The 19,704-nt window shown below is 39.5% G+C and overlaps 1 protein-coding gene across 12 annotated transcripts in view; it reads left to right on the plus strand.

Annotated features, from left to right (window-relative positions):
* BTRC (beta-transducin repeat containing E3 ubiquitin protein ligase) overlaps positions 1-19,704 on the plus strand; it is a 184,464-nt gene that overhangs the window by 42,704 nt on the left and 122,056 nt on the right. For 8 of the 12 annotated variants that reach the window (XR_004482645.2, XM_033425813.2, XM_004268474.3 and 5 more), the window contains exon 2: positions 13,606-13,713. The exons of 2 other annotated variants lie outside the window; for them this stretch is intronic. Coding sequence is in view for 7 of the 10 variants with exons in the window: in XM_033425813.2 (XP_033281704.2) it covers positions 13,606-13,713 (108 nt within the window). In the remaining 3 variants the exon portion in view is untranslated. Of the gene's footprint in view, positions 1-13,605; positions 13,714-15,505; positions 15,589-19,704 lie in introns of all 12 variants that reach the window. 2 more of the 12 variants (XM_033425823.2, XM_033425819.2) reach the window with 1 other exon arrangement.

Genomic DNA, 19,704 nt, shown 5'->3' on the forward strand with positions numbered 1-19,704 from the left:
ATGAGTACTGTGATCATTTGAAGTTTGTGTATAGGCCAACCCCATATCATCAAAAATCGTTGTGTAACCCCATGATTCCCAGGCCTCAGCTGGTGGCCTAGTTATTTCAAACAATATTTAATGCAATAAATTCTAGTGCAATAAAAGAATTTGGACAGTCCCTTAGAGCTTATTGCAGTGGGATTTGACTTGATTTTAATAAAATGAAATGCCAGTATAACCAAATAATTTCTTTGTGGCATGATTTAAAAGGCCTTTAAGTACAGGTATAGGAGATTGAGTTTATAAAACCTAATCTGAATAATTGCAGTTTTATTCTTACCGAGTAAATGAACACTTCAAAAATATAGGAATCCTACTTACTTAGCATAAGGTGATTTTTAATAATTAGCAAAAGTAATGTAAGTGAACAACCTTACTTTTTGTACTGTTATGGGGAGAATAAAGATACCACCTGGCTGTATGCATAAATTTGTGTACTAAGTTGGTTGATTACTGTAGATGGGTCTTAAAAATGACTTTTTGGTACAGAAAACATGTGGCATCTAGGTATTATGATGCCATGCTGCCTGCTAATGTTGAATATTTTGTGTGATTTTTTTTTTTTTAAAGAAAATTGTTCTTACTCATTCAAATTCAACAGTCTTACAGTAAAGTCAGCCATAGACCAAATATTCAGGACTTATGTTGATACAAATGAAAGAAAAATACAACACAAGTATTTGGTAATTAAGAAAACCAGAATGTCAATGTTAGAAAAATTTGGTCATAGTCTTGTACTCTGGAGTCCTTATCTTAAGCCAATAACTTTTAAGATCTTTTGTTTTCTGTACTGAAACAGAATAGTGAAAATGTTTTTATAGAAAGTTATGAAAAAGAAGTATGTATTAATTTGCTTTGGGTCATTCTAATCTCTCTGGTAAATTCATAATTAGGAAGGCCTTTTTAAGACTGTGTTCTAGTCTCACAGGTACACAGCTTCTCCATATCTGGTAAATTTAAATTCATATGTGAGGAGGTTATGTTTTTTTAGAGCATATTATTTACACAATTCACTGGAATGGCTCCTTTGGAAGTTGGGTAGCTCTCTTATGTAATTATGTACTTAGTAACCCTGCGTTACACAGCAGTAGGAATTCAAGTAAGAATAATTTACTGCTTATGCATAGTTATTAGAATTTTAAAGCATTTGCGCAAAATTCTAGTTTATCAGAGTGTTATATTTGACTAATTGCATACTTAATAAATAATAATGAATAAAATTTATTTTAGAAAGCAGCCAGGTTTGAATCCTAACAGTTCTAAATAAGCATCAGGAGCTGCTTCCTCCTCTCCCCCTTCACCTTATTGTTTAAAGGGATTTCCATCCCTTTAGGCCAGATTTTGTAGTGAAACTAATAATTACTGTTAAAAAAATCCATATTAGATGTGTTAAAGATAGACTTAAATCATAGAATTATGGAATTTTATTGCTGCAGGTGTTGTTAGAAATATTTTAATCTACTCCATTTTACCAGTGGAGAAGCTGAGGCACATGGAAATTAAGTGAACTGCTCAAGATCTTACAGTTGGTTTGAGTACGAGTCTGCACCTTGTCCTGGATTAGTGTCTTAACTCCTGGATTAGTGTCACACCTATTCTCAGTTGTTATGATAATTCAACAGTTCACTTCACCAGGGATTTCTTGAACACTTCTGCTGGACTAGGCAGTGGACTAGGCATCCAAAGATTATAAGAAAAGTGTGAGTTTATATGGGCTAACAATAATGATATCAAACTAGTAATATTTAAATTCTAATTTATCTAGTGTTTTTCAATGTTTATAAATGTTATAAATGTTTAAAGTTGGCTGAGCCTTTAAATCTAAATTTCCTACTAGATTATAATTTCCTTTAAGGCAGGGACTCACTTGCTTTTCATAACATTAATCCAGTTTCATTTTGGAATGCTTAAATTAAAAAAATTTTTTTTTGGAGCATTGATGACATTGTTGGAATAAGTGTAGCTTCCCATGGTATCTACTCTGGGGATAATACTCATTTCAGAATTACACTTTTTTCTTAATTGAATACTTTTGATTTCAAGTTAAAAATTGTCTCATTTCTGCCTTAAGCAAGAAGGAGCACCTATTTTAAGGGTACAGAGATAGCTCATGGAACTAAAGGGGAAGATGTCAGGCACCACAAAGACATGGAGCCAGGCATTGGAACACCTTTAGTGCTCAAGGCAGCCACCTTGTATACCTGGGATAAATCCCACTTGGTCATGTTTTATAATCCTTTTTATATGTTGCTGGGTTTTATTTGCTAGTATTTAGTTTAGGACTTTTGCTTATATATTCATGAGGAATGTTGGTCTGCTTATCTCCATTCTGCTACTGAGACTGTCCAATGAGTTTAAAAATTTCAGTTATTTTCAGTTCTTATATTTCCACTTGGTTCTTATATATATCCGTTATTTCTTTGCTAATACTTTCTATCTTTCCATTTCTTTCAAGAATGTTTGCCCTGAGTTATTGGAACGTTTTTATACTATTTATTTATTTTTAAATAAATAAATTTATTTATTTTTGGCTGCGTTGGGTCTTCATTGCTGCATGTGGGCTTTCTCTAGTTGCGATGAGCGGGGGCTACTCTTTGTTGCAGTATGCGTGCTTCTCATTGTGGTGGCTTCACTTGTTGCGGAGCGCAGCCTCTAGGCACGTGGGCTTCAGTAGTGGCTCTCGGGCTCTAGAGTGCAGGCTCACTAGTTGTGCATGGGCTTAGTTGCTCCGAGGCATGTGGGATCTTCCTGGACCAGGGCTCGAACCCATGTCTGCTGCATTGGCAGGTGGATTCTTAACCACTGCACCATCAGGGAAGTCCTGGATTATTTATTTTTTGTATTCCATTTTATCTCCTCCGTTGGCTTAATAGGTACTTTTGTTTTGTTTTAGTGGTTGCTCTAGAGAGCACAATATGCATTTAGAAATATTTACTGAGGGAAATCCCTGGCAGTTCAGTGGTTAGGACTCGGTGCTTTCACTGCCAGGGCCCAGGTTTGATCCCTGGTCAAGGAACTAAGATCCCGCAAGTTGCATGGCATGGCCAAAATAAAAATTATTGAGGTGAAATTCACATACGTAAAATTAACCGTTTAAAAGCAAACAGTATAGGGTCATTTAGTACATTCACAATGTTATGCAATCATCACCTCTATCTAGTTCCAAAACGTTTCCGTCAGTCCAAGTAAAACTTATTCATTAAGCAGTTTCTGTCCATTTCCCCCTTCCTCCAGGCCCTGGCAATCACTAATCTGCATTCACCTATTCGGGATATTTCATATAAATGGAATCATACAATATGTGATCTTTTGTATATAGCTTCTTTTAATTAGCATAATGTTTTTGAGGTTCACCTTGTATCAGTACTTCATTTTTAGGGCTGAATAATATCCCATTGTGTGTATATTCATTTATCTGTTCATTTGTTGGTGAACATATAGGCTGTTTCTACCTTTTGGTTATTGTGAATAAGGTTGCTGTGAACATGTCTGTACATATATTTGTTTGAGTATTTTCACTTCTTTGGGGAATATACCCAGGAGTGGAACTGCTAGAAGTGGTCACATGGTAATTCTATGTTTAACTTTTTGAGGAACTGCCAAGCTGCTTTCTACAGTGGCTGAACTTTTCATATTCCCACTAGCAGTGTATGAGGGTTTCAGTTTCTCCACACCCTCACCATAACTTGTTATTTTCTGGTCTTGTTTTGTTTTGTTTTTAATTGTAGCTTCAAAAGCTTTTGAGACTGGGTAGGACTTCGATGATAAAGATACTTCCAGTCTATCTGGATCTCCTGGCATGCTTTTTTCCTGAGGTATCTAGATAGCTCTGGGGTTTTTTTGTTTCTGTTTTTTCTGTTGCCATCCTAGCGGGTGTGAAGGGCATCTTGTGGTTTTGACTTTTATTTTCCTAATGACTAATGATGTTGAGTCAAATGTTTTTTTTTTTGTCAATTTGTGTATTTTCTTTGGAGAAATGTCTATTCAAGTCCTTTGTCCTTTTTTTTTTTTTTTTGCAGTACGTGGGCCTCTCACTGTTGTGGCCTCTCCCGTTGCGGAGCACAGGCTCCAGACGTGCAGGCTCAGCGGCCATGGCTCATGGGCCCAGCCGCTTCATGGCATGTGAGATCTTCCCGGACCGGGGCACGAACCAGTGTCCCCTGCACCGGCAGGCGGACTCTCAACCACTGCGCCACCAGGGAAGCCCTAAAATTTTTTTTAAATGAGAAAGATTTAAAGATATTTACCCACATATTTGTATTTCTGGAACTTTTAATATTTTTGTGTGGGGGACTTCCCTGGTGGTGCAGTGGATGAGACTCTGCTCTCCCAATGCAGGGGGCCCAGGTTTGATCCGTCGTCAGGGAACTAGATCCCACCTGCATGCAGCAACTAAGAGTTTGCATGCCACAACTAAGGAGCTGGTGAGCTGCAACTAAGGAGCCTGTCTGCCACAACTAAGACCCGGTGCAACCAAATAAATAAATAAATAAATATTAAAAAAAATTTTTTGTGTGGATTGTATCTGTTATTTCCAAATATATTTGGAAAATATATGCTTTCTCCCCACTCACTCTCCTAGTTTTCTTAATGGGATACCAAATTATACATTTGTTGGACCACTTGCTTATTTTTCATGGGTCACTGAGGCATGATTCAATTTTTTCCAGTCCTTTTTCTCGTAGTGCATTATTTTGCATATTGCTATTTCTTCAGATTTACTGATCTATTCTTCTACATTGTTGTAGTTAGCTGTTAATCCCGTCTCATGAAATTACTATTTCAGACATTGTATTTTCCTTTTCTGGAAGTTTTATTTCATTCCTTTTTTGTATCCTACGATTCTAGAATCATAGAATAGCTGTTGTTAGACTAGCTAATGTTAGAATAGCTATTTTAATGTTTTGGCCTGCTAATTTCATTTTTTTAAAGTTTAAAAAAATTTAAAAAATTAAAAAAATTTTTTATTTATTTATTTTTGGCTGCATTGGGTCTTTGTTGCTGCGCGCAGGCTTTCTCTAGTTTCAGTGAGCGGGGGCTACTTTTTTTTTTTCCGCAGGCAGAAATGAGTTTATTGCGTTAGAAAAAATACCAAAGAAAAGCAGCAAACACCTCCGTACTCCAAACAATTATTAGTTTGACTTCAAGGGCGAAAAGGAATCTCAAAGGTACAAACTTTATTTCTGGGAGGGGGTGACAGTCTCATCCCTCCTCCTCCTTCCTTGTCCCTTTAAACCAATGGACCTCGATAGAGGTGTCCATCTGTGTGATATAATCACACACGTCTTTCTCATCCTGCTTGCCTGCGCACGCCCGTGTGGAGCTAGCTGGTCACAGTGAGCAGGCTTCTGAGGTTCTGGGATAGACAGAGAAATGTGAGGATGGGGCTGGGGGGGTTCCTAGCCTGAGACCAGGTTTCCAGTTAGTGATGGTGGGACTAGGGTCGGGGAGGGAGGGCTTGCCTTCCTGCAGAGCTGAGAAGACAGCTTATTGATCCCTCCTTCTTGCCGGGGGCTACTCTTCATTGTGGTGAGCAGGCTTCTCATTGTGGTGGCTTCTCTTGTTGCGGAGCACGGGCTCTAGGTGTGCAGGCTTCAGTAGTTGTGGCACGCAGGCTCAGTAGTTGTGGCTCATGGGCTCTAGAGCGCAGGCTCAGTAGTTGTGGTGCACGGGCTTAGTTGGTCCGCGGCATGTGGGATCTTCCCGGACCAGGGCTCGAACCCATGTCCCCTGCATTGGCAGGTGGGTTCTTAACCACTGCGCCACCAGGGAAGCCCGGCCTGCTAATTTCATTATCTCTGTCATTTCTCGATCTGCTTCTATTGACTGATATTCCTCCTGATTATGGGACACATTTTAATGCTTCTTGTCTCATCTAGTAATTTTATTTTATTTTATTTTACTTATTTATTATTTTTATTTTTTATTTGTGTGTGTGTGTGTGGTACGCGGGCCTCTCACTGTTGTGGCCTCTCCCGTTGCGGAGCACAGGCTCTGGACGCACAGACTCAGCGGCCATGGCTCACGGGCCTCGCCACTCTGCGGCATGTGGGATCTTCCCAGACCGGGGCACGAACCCGTGTCCCCTGCATCGGCAGGCGGACTCTCAACCACTGTGCCACCAGGGAAGCCCTATTTTATTATTATTATTATTATTTTTTGGCCACGCTGTGAGGCTTGAAGGATCTTAGTTCCCCAGCCAGGGATTGAACCCAGGCCCATGGTGGAAACACCTGAGTCCTACCCATTGGACCGCCAGGGAATTCCCTCATCTAGTAATTTTAGATTAGACATTATGAATGCTACATGATTCAGTGTTTGTATTTTGTTGTCTTTTTAAAAGAATGTGTTGAGTTTATTTTGGCCAGTAGTTAAGCTTCTTGCAGTTTGATGCTGCTGTGACTTGATTTTAAGCTTTATTAGGATAGGTTTAGTGTAACCTTTATACTAGTGTAGCTTATCCCTACAAGTGAGGTGTGAGCTTTCTGGGGCTCCTACTCAATGTCCCACATGTTCAGTTAGGCTTCTGCAATCTGGCTGGTCAGAACAGAAAAGTTCCCCAGCTCTGTGTGGGTTCTAGGAGTTGTTGAGCTTATAGCTCCTTCATGGTTTTTTGCCTGGCCTTATGGAGTTTCACCTTATGCAAACAGGACTTAGTGTTTAGGAATAGACCTAAGGAGTCCCCTGTTCAGTTATCTAGAGCTTTTTTCTGCATAATTCTTTCTCCAATACTCTGACTCACCAATTCTGTTCTCTGTTTCCTCAATAAATGGTCCTATTTTGCTCTTCTTGGAGTCCCCTTTCTCATGCCACAGACTAGAAAGTGCTTTGAGGTTTAAGACTTGGACAGTTTTAAGGATCACCTCATTTATTTCCTGTCTTTCAGGGATTACAGTCTGGTACTGCCTGTTGTCCAATGTTTTCAAATATACGTTTCACGTATTTTGTCCCTTTTTCTTTCAGTCTATGATGGGAGGGTAAGTTTGATACCAGCTACTTCCTTATTGTAGTAGCTGAGGTCTAATGTTGTTTTACTTAGAGTTTCTATTTTATTTAAATTTGATGTACTGGAAGTCCTCACTTTGCATGGTTCTGATATGCACAAATTTCAGTTACTACAGTTTAGTTAAATAACACCAGTACCCCAAAACATGGTTCAAATTTCAGTTATCAGAGTTTATTAACTGTAATTTTTGTAAAGTGCAAACTTCCTTGCTAGCTCTCCAGTCCACAGATCACTATGTGGAAAACAGATGCACATCATGATCAGTCAGTCGCTTTCAGTCTGTTGATTAGTCACATACATACTGCACAGTGTACACTTGTGGGCACGCCTGACCTGGGTCCTCTTTAAGATCTCCTACAAGACTATAATGAAGGTACTGGCCAGGGCTGAGGTCTCATTTGAAGGCTTGATTGGGGAAAGATCCACTTCAAGTTTACGTGGTTTTTGGCAGAATTCCTTTCCTCAAGGGTTATTGGAGACTCAGTTCCTAGCTGACTGTTGACTGGAGGCCACCCTCATTTCTTGCCATGTGAAACTCTCCAGTATGACTACTTGCTTCATCAAAGCATGCAAGCCAAGAAGGCAGTAGAGTCTATTAGCAAGATAGAAGTTTCAATCTTATATAGCCTAGAAGCAAGGTATTAGGCTATCCCACACTCAAGGGGACAGGATTACTTACAAGTGTTATGAGGAGGTGGGGATGACTGGGGGCATGTTAGAGTTTGACTGCCAGTATTATAATCCATTATCATCATTATTTATTCTGATGTTCAATTTGTCGCAGAATTAGCCTGTGAGAACCTTTTGCACTGGCCCCTGGCCATGTCTTCACCATTTTTGAGTACCACAAGATGATACTCTGAGGTCATCTTAAACTTTACTTGCCCAAGTCCTGGAATTAGCCATGTTCTAAGGAGCTCTGGTTCCTTTTAGTGGAGAGTGATATTTGGAATCATTAACTGTACTCATTGCTATTAAGGTGTTACTGTTACCAGACCCTCCCAGTTGATAGAGCCAGGGGGTGTGTTTGTGTATGTATGTGTACACACACATATACATACATCACTTACCTAGAAGTGTCTGTCTCTGTTATGAAGCTTTGCATTCATAACATCTTCAGTTGTAGTTCAGCAGCATAGTATTCACTCTGGCTTTCTTCCTTTCTATATTTGTAACTCTTCTCTGATGAGAATCCTTGCTCTTATTATCCTCAATATTTGATCTACCCACCTAATTTTTTTAAAAATAAATTTATTTATTTTATTTATTTATTTTTGGCTGCGTTTGGTCTTTGTTGCTGTGTGCGGGCTTTCTCTAGTTGTGGCAAGTGGGGGCTACTCTTCGTTGCGGTGTGCAGGCTTCTCATTGCAGTGGCTTCTCATTGCAGAGCATGAGCTCTAGGCATGCGGGCTTCAGAAGTTGTGTCACGTGGGCTCAGTATTTGTGTCTCATGGGCTCTAGAGCACAGTCTCAGTAGTTGTGGCACACGGGCTTAGTTGCTCCATGGCATGTGGGATCTTCCCAGACCAGGGCTCAAACCCGTGTCCCCTGCATTGGCAGGCGGATTCTTAACCACTGTACCACCAGGGAAGCCCTTCCCCACCCCTCATTTGATGGATCTTCCTGTATAACTCATCTCCCATTGCCAACATAGCTCTCTCTCCATTTCCCACCCCATACTCTTTATGGATGTCTTCCTTACCCTTTTGGGATCTATTTGCACTGGGCTAACCCTTCCACCCTTCTCTCCCTACTGAGTCTGAAACTCTTTGCTGGGCCACTGCCCCTCACCCCACTGGGTCAGAATTCAGTGCTGTCCACTACCCCTCCACTCTATGAATGTCTTTTTCTGCCCACTTTGGAAACCCTCACTGCCCTGCCCTTCCCGGACACGTGGACATGCTCATCATCCTGCTCACGGCCACTTCAGTCCCCCATGTAGAAGCTCTCCTCACTCCACTAGGGCTGTTGAACCCCATGCCAGGCCACCCTCTTGTAAAGGTTTTTTTCTGTCACCCTACTTGGGCTCTGAAACTCTATGCCAGGGCTTTTACCCCTCAGGGACACCTTTCTCACACCAGTTGGACTCCAAAAGCCTGTATTGGGCCATCGTTGCCACTTATACCACTCAGTTTGATGCCCACTTAGCTTGTACTCACTTAATGGCTGTTGAAGTTCATTTTTCAGTTAGGAAAGGAGATGAGGGAGAAGAGGAATCGAATTTTATTTTTCATATTAAAAAAAATCTCGCTAGTATTTTTACAGCAAATGCTTTTAACCTAGTGCATTGTAGTTTATACAGAAGCCAGTGTTTCCCACATCTATGTAATGCTTACAGGTTTATACCCATGCTTTCATGCCATATTTTTACTCACATACTAGAGGTTTATTATCCTGTTATGTTTATGATTTCTGAGCTTATCTACTCCACCCCCACCCCAACACCCCGAAACCCACAGGTGGTTTTCAATTTACATGTGTCTGTCAGTGCTACCACCATTCTTCCAGTCATTCATTTGAAATCTTGGGTTATTTTTGACTCATCTTTCTTTGTTCCTTTCGTCAGTCAGTAAGTCCTGTTGATCTTTCTCTTTATGTAAGTTTGTCTTCTCTTTGCCCATTACTTTGATGATTAACATGGCCACTTGGGTGGGACTCCTTTTCTTTAGTTTCTGAGTCAGTCCAGTGCCCCTAAACCACCTTTGGCTCCACATTTTTTAATAAATGAACGAACTCCATGTGTGACTTTTTAAGTGGCTTTTTTTTTTTTGGCCATACCGTGGCGACATGCGGAACTTCCCCAAGCAGGGATTGAACCCATGTTCCCTGCAGTGGAAGCACAGAGTCTTAACCACCGGACCACCAGGGAAATCCTTAAGTGCCATTTTTACGTGGCATTATTCTAGGTAGTCAGATATCTAGTTTGAATCCCATATTTACCACTTGCGTGGTACCCATTCACTTTTGGTAATTTATTTAACCTCTCTGGATCTTTTTTATTTACTAGATTGTTTTACAGGTGAGTAAGATAATGAATCGCGAAAGAGATTTATCCAAAACGCATACCTTTCAGCCTGGTAAGATCAGTCTCAGTAAAATAAACAGTGTTATTTTATCAGTATTCTCACTGTTCTATAAGCAAAAACTGTTTCCTTACTTCTCTTTGATATGTAGCTTTCAATGATCACTTGCTATTAAGAGCACATTTATTGACCATCTACTATGACCACATACTGGAGATTAAAAAAAAAAGACATGACTCATATCTGAGAAATACATTATGATAGAGGAGGCAAACATATAATTAATTTACGTACAGTAACAAGTGCTACAATAAAATTAAAGACTGTGTCTGAACTTTTTAAAAATTAGAAATTTTAACTAAACTTATATAGCAGCTATTGTCTAACACAGTTTAGTATGTTATTGTATTTTTCCTTGTAGTTACTGTTTGTGTTAATTTATCTCCCTCAAATAGAGTGTAAACTACTTGAGAATAGGTCTTTATAGTGGTAAGTGTGGATTTTGGGAGACAAACACATTGTGGTCTTACTTCTGCCACTGACAGTCACTGTAACTTCTCTGAACTTGAGTTTACTCTCCTGTTAAAGTGAAAATACTAATAATTCTTTGACAGGATTGTAATGATTAAGTGAAATAATGTTTTTAAGGATCTAGCACAATGACTGGCAAACAATTTATGCCTGATAAATTTTGTTTCTCCTCTCCTTCTACTCCACTTGTGTCTGTTCTGCTAATGAACACTAAATATTTGATTAATGGATGAATTTATTGATTCAATGATCTGCAGTTCATAATGGCTTCCCAGAACATTTTGAAATGCAAGTGGCATTCATGGAAGCCTGTTCTTGGTAATGATGGCACTTTATATTTTTTTCTTTTGTACTTGAAGTTTTTTTCTTTAATATTTATTTATTTGGCTGCACTGGGTCTTAGTTGTGGCATGCAGGATCTTCATTTGTGGCATGCGGGATCTTTAGTTGCAGCATGCAGTTCTCTTAGTTGCGGCATATGGAATCTAGTTCCCTGATCAGGGATTGAACCCAGGCCCCCTGCATTGGAAGTGTGGAGTCTTAGCCAGTGGAGCACCAGGAAAGTCCCTGTACTTGAAATTTTTAGATCCCTTATTTTAATTTTACCAAAACCTTGTGCAGTAAGGGTAGGCAGATATGATTATCCTATGTGACAGTGGGAGTTTCATTTTTGAAGTGAGTGAACTAAGTTGGGATTCTTTTTTTTAAATTTATTTATTGGCTGCATCAGGTCTTAGTTGTGGCATGGGGGATCTTCCTTTGCAGCACGCAGGCTTCTCTGTAGTTGTGGTGCACGGGCTCAGTTGCCCCACAGCATGTGGGATCTTAGTTCCCTGACCAGGGATCGAACTGGCGTCCCCTGCATTGCAAGACAGATTCTTAACCACTGGACCACCAGGGAAGTCCCTAAATTGGAATTCTTAAGAGCCAGTCATTGAATTTGTATAGGTAGAGTGTGAATGTATTACATGGCCTGTGGAATACTATAGTTCTCTTGGCCTGAATTTTTTAGTTGATATAGTAGTGAAAAGGGAATTCTTCTATTCCATGGCTTAAGGATACATAAAGTCTCAATGCAGCAATCTTTTTATTGTTCATTATTATAGCTTCTTTTACTCTTAGAAGTTGACCAACAGGGACCTGAGTTTAGGAGATTTTGTCTTTCAGCTTTCATATAGTAAATGCTAAGGCCAGCCCTTTGCCTGCAGGGCCTTCTATCAGTGAAGAGGAACTGTGGCTTTTCCCATGCAGCCAAATAGGGGGAGGAGTCAAGATTTTCAGTGTTCTTTGTGAAAATGAATTTGTGCTGTTGAACCTCATGGGCATTAGATACTATATTCTCCTTAAAGCACTGCAGGCCCCTTGTTGCAACATTTCAATCTCTTTTTCTGATTCTTTCAGGTAGTAGGAAACATGTTTCAGGCATTTAAAAACATGCTGTGTATGCTTTTTAAAAGCTGGTAAACTCATTCAATTGATTAACAGACTTCAGTTGTAATAAATTATTGGCCCACCGTTTTTTGGAGTACTTTGCAGCATACTGTCCTTATATCAGTTATAGATAGTGTGAACAATGAATACCATATTTTGTTTCCTTAATATTTCTCCAACTAAAGTGTTTTAAGAAGAAAAAAAGTCCCACGATGATAGTAAATATTTCAAAGCTTATAAAGTTTAGTATTATGTGTACTGACTGTTATATTTCAAAATATTTTTCTGTTTTTATATGTGCTGTGATCAGGTATTTAGTTTTTTAGTATTATTAGACTGTAATAGCACCCAAGTTGATGGACAGAGCTTCAGCCTGGGATACATTGAGGGAAACCTAAAGATTGTAAAAATTCTTCTAAAAGATACAGTGTTTCATAAAGCTACAGGAGGAGTACCACTAATATTGTTTAATTAGTACTACTAGAACTCATAATTTCTACCTTGTTTTTTGTTTGCTACTGAATACACTATATGTATATTCACACTTACACATTTGTTTTTGTTTTTTTAGAAGGTTTTAGGACCAGCAGCTTTTTGGGGTTCTCTTTTTTTCCTCTTTTTCTGTCCCTGTCTCTGCTTCTTTCTTTCTTGTTGTTTTCCCTTCTGTTTGGATTGCTTCCTGCCTCCTCCCTCCAATATTCCCACCCCCCCTTAATCCATCTGGAAAGATGAAGAGGCAGCTGCTATGGTAACTATGCATTTTGGTTAATAGCAGACTAACAAGACACATAAAACATATGCAAACTGTGCAGTTAGTTGCTGTCAAAGCGGTAGGGGTATAATACTTTTTCTTTTCCTTCTCCCCACCTTCTAAAAAAAAACTTTAACTTTCCTGTTATATTTTGTCTTCTAAGTTACCATTTCTAATATTGAAATGCTACCATGAATAATTCCTTTTTTCTGCTTAGTCTGCACAATATTTCACTCTGTGGTGAGTTTATGGGAGATGAGTTGAGGTGTGTAGAGGAAAAGAGTTGATTAATTGGGTTAAGAAGTAGATTTCCTGGGCTTCCCTGGTGGTGCAGTTGTTGAGAGTCCGCCTGCCGATGCAGGGGACACGGGTTCGTGCCCCGATCTGGGAAGATCCCACATGCCGCGGAGCGGCTGGGCCCGTGAGCCATGGCCGCTGAGCCTGCGCGTCTGGAGCCTGTGCTCTGCAACGGTAGAGGCCACAACAGTGAGAGGCCCACGTACCGCAAAAAAAAAAAAAAAAAAAAAAAAGAAGTAGATTTCCTTTAGATTCATACATAGAAGGCAAACAGGGATAAAAAATTTTATTAAATATTTGGCTTCTTGACCTATAATTTTTTTTTCTTGCTTTTTGGCCACTAGTGTCCCTTTTGAGTTTCCCTCTGGGGTTAGAACTAGTTAGTAGTATGTTTCTTGAAGATGTGTCTATCATAAAGGCAAGCTGCACCTGCAATATTGTATTTAGCCAAGCCTTGAAAATTCCTGTAATCTGTGCCATCCTGTCTCATACTGTCCCATCTCATAGTTGTCCTCTCTCTGCAGTGCTCTATGCCCAGGTCTCTGTGGCTGGGCTGCTCCAGCCTGGCGGACAGCATGCCTTCGCTGCGATGCCTGTATAACCCAGGGACTGGCGCACTCACAGCTTTCCAGGTACTTTCTCTGTCTCTGTGGGTTATTTGTGGTCATTAGTATGCGTGTCTAATTAATTGGTGTGTCTCTCCTTCTTTCCCATCCTTTACTTACGTTCACTTTTCTCCTTCATGTTGCCTATATTTCACATCACTCAGTTCTCTAATTTATAATGTAGATCCAGATCCATCCACTCTTGAGACATTTTTATTATCGTGATTGGTTTGCCAAAATTGACATAGTGCAACTTGACTTGTTGGTTTTCATACCTAGTAGAAGTATGATCGTGAATAAATAATAATAATAAATAGCATTTATTAATAATATTAATAATTAATTAATAGCATTCAATATGTAATGTTTGCTCTGGACCTACATAAAACCAATTAATCAATCAATTAATTACAACCAGTTGCCTGGGCACCTTCTTGTGTTTTTCTTGTGATTACTAAAAATATAAAGTGCTCAATTCAGAGTGTCTCCTCGCTACTATACTATTATATATGTATGTGTTTGTATATGTTCTTTTGGGTTTTTTTAAATAAATTTATTTATTTATTATGGCTGCGGTGGGTCTTCGTTGCTGCACGCAGGCGTTTTCTAGTTGTGGTGAGCGGGGGCTACTCTTCTTTGTGGTGTGCAGGCTTCTCATTGCAGTGGCTTCTCTTGTTGCAGAGCACAGGCTCTAGGCACACGGGCTTCAGTAGTTGTGGCGCGCGGGCTTCAGTAGTTGTGGCACGTGGGCTCTAGAGCACAGGCTCAGTAGTTGTGGTGCATGGGCTTAGTTGCTCCATGCCATGTGGGATTTTCCCAGACCAGAGCTTGAACCCGTGTCCTCTGCATTGACAGGTAGATTCTTAACCACTGCATCACCAGGGAAGTCCCCAGTTACTTGGCTTTAATGAAAATACTTACTTTAATGTAAGTATTTTAGTGATGATGCTGCTGGATATTTGTCCTTTGCAAAACTTCCTTTGCTTGTCTTATGAGATACAATATGGTGAAGGGCATAGGCTTTAAAATTAGTTAAATCAGAGCTTATATACTGTCTGTCACTAGTGGTATGATCTTGAGCAAGTCATTTTCACCCTAAATTCATCTGTAAGTGGAGACTATAGTAAGGGCATGCAGTAAATAGTTGCTGTTATCATCCTTATCTTCATTGTCATTAATATTATTGCTGTTAATGTTAGAGAATATTGATATCCTGAGAGTATCAATTTATTTCAAACATAGTATTTTTGTTTGTTTGTTTGTTTTTTACTATATATCATATTGATAAAGTTTTGGCTCTCAAGGAACTCAGTCTAGCTTTTTGGTTTTTTAAAATCTTATTGGGGTTGCAATGAGTTTCACCAGACTGCAGTCTGAGATAACAGTCCCTATAAAACTTCCCTCCTTCAGATACCAGTTGTAAGGAGGGCCCCCCCGCCCAGCCCTGCCTCAGGTTTGGTAACTCACTGGAAAGGACTCACAGAACTCACTGAAAGCTGTTATATTCACAGTTTATTACAGGCAGAGGATACAGGTTAAAATTAGCAAAAAAAGAGACATACAGGATAGAATCTGGAGGGAACCAAATGTAGAAATTCCTGTCATCCTCTCCCCATGGAATCATGGATGGCATTACTTCCTCTGTGCCACCGTATGTGACAGTACACACAGAATATTGCGAATCAGGGAAACTCACCCAAGCTTTTTGTGTACAGAGTTTTTATTGCGGCTCAATTACAGGCTGCTCACATGGCTGACTTTTAGTCTCTAGCCCCTCCTGTAGGTTACACTAATGCTTTTAGTCTCTGTTCCTTCTTAGGATTGGAACTGAGTGTGGCTCAAAGCCCCCATCATGAATCACATTTGTCCTGTGGCCAAAGCCCCCAGTCAAAGTTCTGTTAGGTAAGAAGTTCCAGGGGGATACCACCTGCCAGTAACCAAGGGGAAAGACCAGGCCTGTCTTTGGGTAAGATTAATTCTTCAGTACACAGGGGTCATGTACTCCTTTGAGAATCTGATGAGAACTACTGAACTTAGAAAAGTACTCATGACATATAGGCAAAGTTTTATTTATAAGTTTTACATATTATGATTATTATATTTATATTATCTTAAGCTATTAAATTACTGTTTATTTTTTAACATCTTTATTGGAGTATAATTGCTTTACATTGTTGTGTTAGTTTCTGCTGTATAACAAAGTGAATCAGCTCTACATATACTTATATCCCCATATCCCCTCGCTCTTGCGTCTCCCTCCCACCCTCCCTATCCCACCCCTCTAGGTGGTCTCAGAGCACTGAGCTGACCTCCCTGTGCTATGAGGCTGCTTCCCACTAACTATCTGTTTTACATTTGGTAGTGTATATATGTCAATGCCACTCTCTCACTTCGTCCCAGCTTACCCTACCCACTCCCCGCGCCCTCAAGTCCATTCTTTACGTCTGCGTCTTTATTCCTGTCCTGCTTCTAGGTTCTTCAGAACCTTTTTTTTTTTTAGAGTCCATATATATGTGTTAGCACACAGTATTTGTTTTTCTCTTTCTAACTTACTTCACTCTGTATGACAGTCTCTAGGTCCATCCACCTCACTACAAATAACTCAATTTCGTTTCTTTTTATGGCTGAGTAATATTCCATTGTATATACATGCCACATCTTCTTTATCCATTCATCTGTTGATGGACACTTAGGTTGCTTCCATGTCCTGGCTGTTGTAAATAGTGCTGCAATGAACATTGTGGTATGTGACTCTTTTTGTTATGGTTTTCTCAGGGTATATGCCCAGTAGTGGGATTGCTGGGTCATATGGTAGTTCTATGTTTAGTTTTTTAAAGAACCTCCATACTGTTCTCCATAGTGGCTGTATCAATTTACATTCCCACCAACAGTGCAAGAAGGTTCCCTTTTCTCCACACCCTCTCCAGCATTTATTGTTTGTAGGTTTTTTGATGATGGCCATTCTGACCGGTATGAGGTGATACCTCATTGTAGTTTTGATTTGCATTTCTCTAATGATTAGTGATGTTGAGCATCCTTTCATGTGTTTGTTGGCAATCTGTATATCTTCTTTGGAGAAATGTCTGTTTAGGTCTTCTGCCCATTTTTGGATTGGGTTGTTTGTTTTTTTGATATTGAGCTGCATGAGCTGCTTATATAGTTTGGAGATTAATCCTTTGTTAGTTGCTTCATTGGCAAATATTTTCTCCCATTCTGAGGGTTGTCTTTTCGTCTTGTTTATGGTTTCCTTTGCTGTGCAAAAGCTTTTAAGTTTCATTAGGTCCCATTTGTTTATTTTTGTTTTTATTTCCATTTCTCTAGGAGGTGGGTTAAAAAGGATCTTGCTGTGATTTATGTCGTAGAGTGTTCTTTGTTTTCCTCTAAGAGTTTTATGGTGTCTGGCCTTACATTAAATTACTATTTAAATTACATAACCCCCAAATCCCCCAAACTAATAAGTTCTATTAAGGAAATGTTGCAGGAAGGGGGACCCCTTCTAGGGCCTGAGAGTGGGCTCTTGTCTAACACTTGGAAATGAATTGTCTGAGGAGACACACGTGCTGACAAAGCAAGAGACTTTTTGGGAAGGGGTGCCCGGGCAGAGAGCAGCAGGGTAAGGGAACCCAGGAGAACTGCTCTGCCACATGGCTTGCAGTCTCAGGTTTTATGGTAATGGGGTTAGTTTCCGGGTTGTCTCTGGCCAATCATTCTGACTCAGGGTGCTTCCTGGTGGCGCGCGCATCACGCAGCCAAGATGGATTCCAGTAGGAAGGATTCTGGGAGGTTGGTAGGACATATGGACTGGCATCTCCTCTCTCCTTTTGACCTTTCCCTAATTCTTACGGTTGTTGATAGCTTGTCAGTTTCTGCATTCTTTACCAGGATCTCCTGTTGTAAGGTACCTCATGTAAGTGGTTACTATCCGGCCTGGCCAGGGCAGGCAGTTTCGGTCAGTGGTTACCCTAACAGAAATGTGCAGGGAGCCATAAGAATATATAAAAGAGGAACCTGATTTAACCTGAGGGTGGGGGTAAGGAAGATCAGGTAATCAAGGTTTGAGTTAAGAACTGAATGATGAGTAGGGATTAGGCAAAAAGGGAGGTGGGGGAGAACATTTCAGGTCAGTTCAAAGGCCCTGAGGACAGGTGGGGTTTTGTGCATTTAAGGACTCTGCTGGGAAAAAAAAAAAAGAAAAAGAAACCTATCATTACAGAGAATGAGGAGAATAGAGGAGAATAGAGTTAGGGAAGACTGGGAAAGCTTGATCATGGCAGGATTTGTCGGCCATTGAATGTTTCATCTTGATGCTAAGAGTACTAAGCTGTTGAAAGTATTTTTTTTAATAAATTTATTTATTTTATTTATTTATTTTTGGCTGCATTGGGTCTTTGTTGCTGTACGTGGGCTTTCTCTAGTTGCGGCAGGCAGGGGCTGTTCTTCGTTGCGGTGCGTGGGCTTCTCATTGTGGTGGCTTCTCTTGTTGCGGAGCCTGGGCTCTAGGCACATGGGCTTCAGTAGTTGTGGCTCGTGGGCTCTAGGGTGCAGGCTCAGTAGTTGTGGCGCACAGACTTAGTTGCTCTGCGGCATGTGGGATCTTCCCGGACCAGGGCTCGAACCCGTGTCCCCTGCATTGGCTGGCGGCTTCTTAACCACTGTGCCACCAGAGAATTTCCTGTTGAAAGTATTTAAACACAAGTTTGACCTGATCAGATTTGCATTTAGTTGTATTACTCTAGCTATCATAAAGATAATTTCAGTAATTGAGGGAAGAGATGTGGGCAGTTTGGTTTTGATGTCAGGACTCCTTTGCACTGTTAAAAATTATTGAGGACTCCAAAGTGGTTTTGTTTATATGGGATATATCTATTTATATTTATTATATTTGAAATTAGAACTGAGAAAAAAATTAAATATTAATTTATTCATTAAAAATAACTGACTAAAATAGCTACAATAAATCCATTATATGTTAATGCATGTGAATGTTTTTATTTAAAAAAACCTATTTTCTAAAACAAAAATTTAAGACTAGCATTGTATTACATTTTTACAGTCTCTTTAATGTCTGGATTAATAAGAGAGCTGGATTCTCATGTCTGCTTCTGCATTCAGTAAGTTGTGATGTGGTGTTTTGCTTGTAATACATGTAGAATTCCAGCCTCACACAGATACATAGTTTGAAAACATAGAAGTGTTTTAATATCCTTTTCAGGTAGTTGTGATTTCTTAAAGATTAGTTGTATAGAATCTGAAAGATATCAATGAACTTCTTGTGCTCTATTATATTAAAAGCATTGGTCTCAGTGTTTTTAACAAATCATGCTGGAACAGTTGGACATCTATATGCAAAATAATGAACCTTGACTAGATATATTGCACCATATTCAAAAATTAACTCAAACTGGATTGTAGACCTAAATATGAGCTAAAAGTATAAAACTACTAGAAGAAAATGAGCGAGAAAAAAATTCATTGTGACTTCACATTAGAAAATATTTTTTCGAGAAGACAAAAAACATGAACCATAAAAAAAAATAAGTTGGACTTAATCACAGTTTAAAACGTCTGATTTTTAAAAAGATACTGTTTAGAAAATGAACAAGTAAGGCACTGACTGGAAGAAAATATTTGTAAAATACATATTTGATGAAAGACTTGAATTCAGAACTCTTACAAAACAATAAATAATAAGATAAACTACCCAATAAAAAAGGGCGATTAATGAGCAAAAAATTTGAATGGATATAATACCAAAAAAAGATACACAGACAGCAAATAAGCACATGAAAAGATCCTCTATATGTTTAGACATTGGGGAAATGCAAATTCAAACAATAGGAAGACACTACATTGCCACCCACATGCTTCTTCCCACCCTGGAATGTGGGGCTGGGAATTCAATAGATCCTAGTAGTTATTGTATCCTAGCTTAATATGAGAAATGTTAGGCTAGAAAATTCTTTGAAAGCAGAAGCAATCTCTTACACTTATCCATTGACCTCCTTTTTAGTAGTTGGG

The sequence above is a fragment of the Orcinus orca genome, chromosome 14 (genome assembly GCF_937001465.1).
Source record: "Orcinus orca chromosome 14, mOrcOrc1.1, whole genome shotgun sequence".
NCBI classification, from domain to species: Eukaryota; Metazoa; Chordata; class Mammalia; order Artiodactyla; family Delphinidae; genus Orcinus; species Orcinus orca.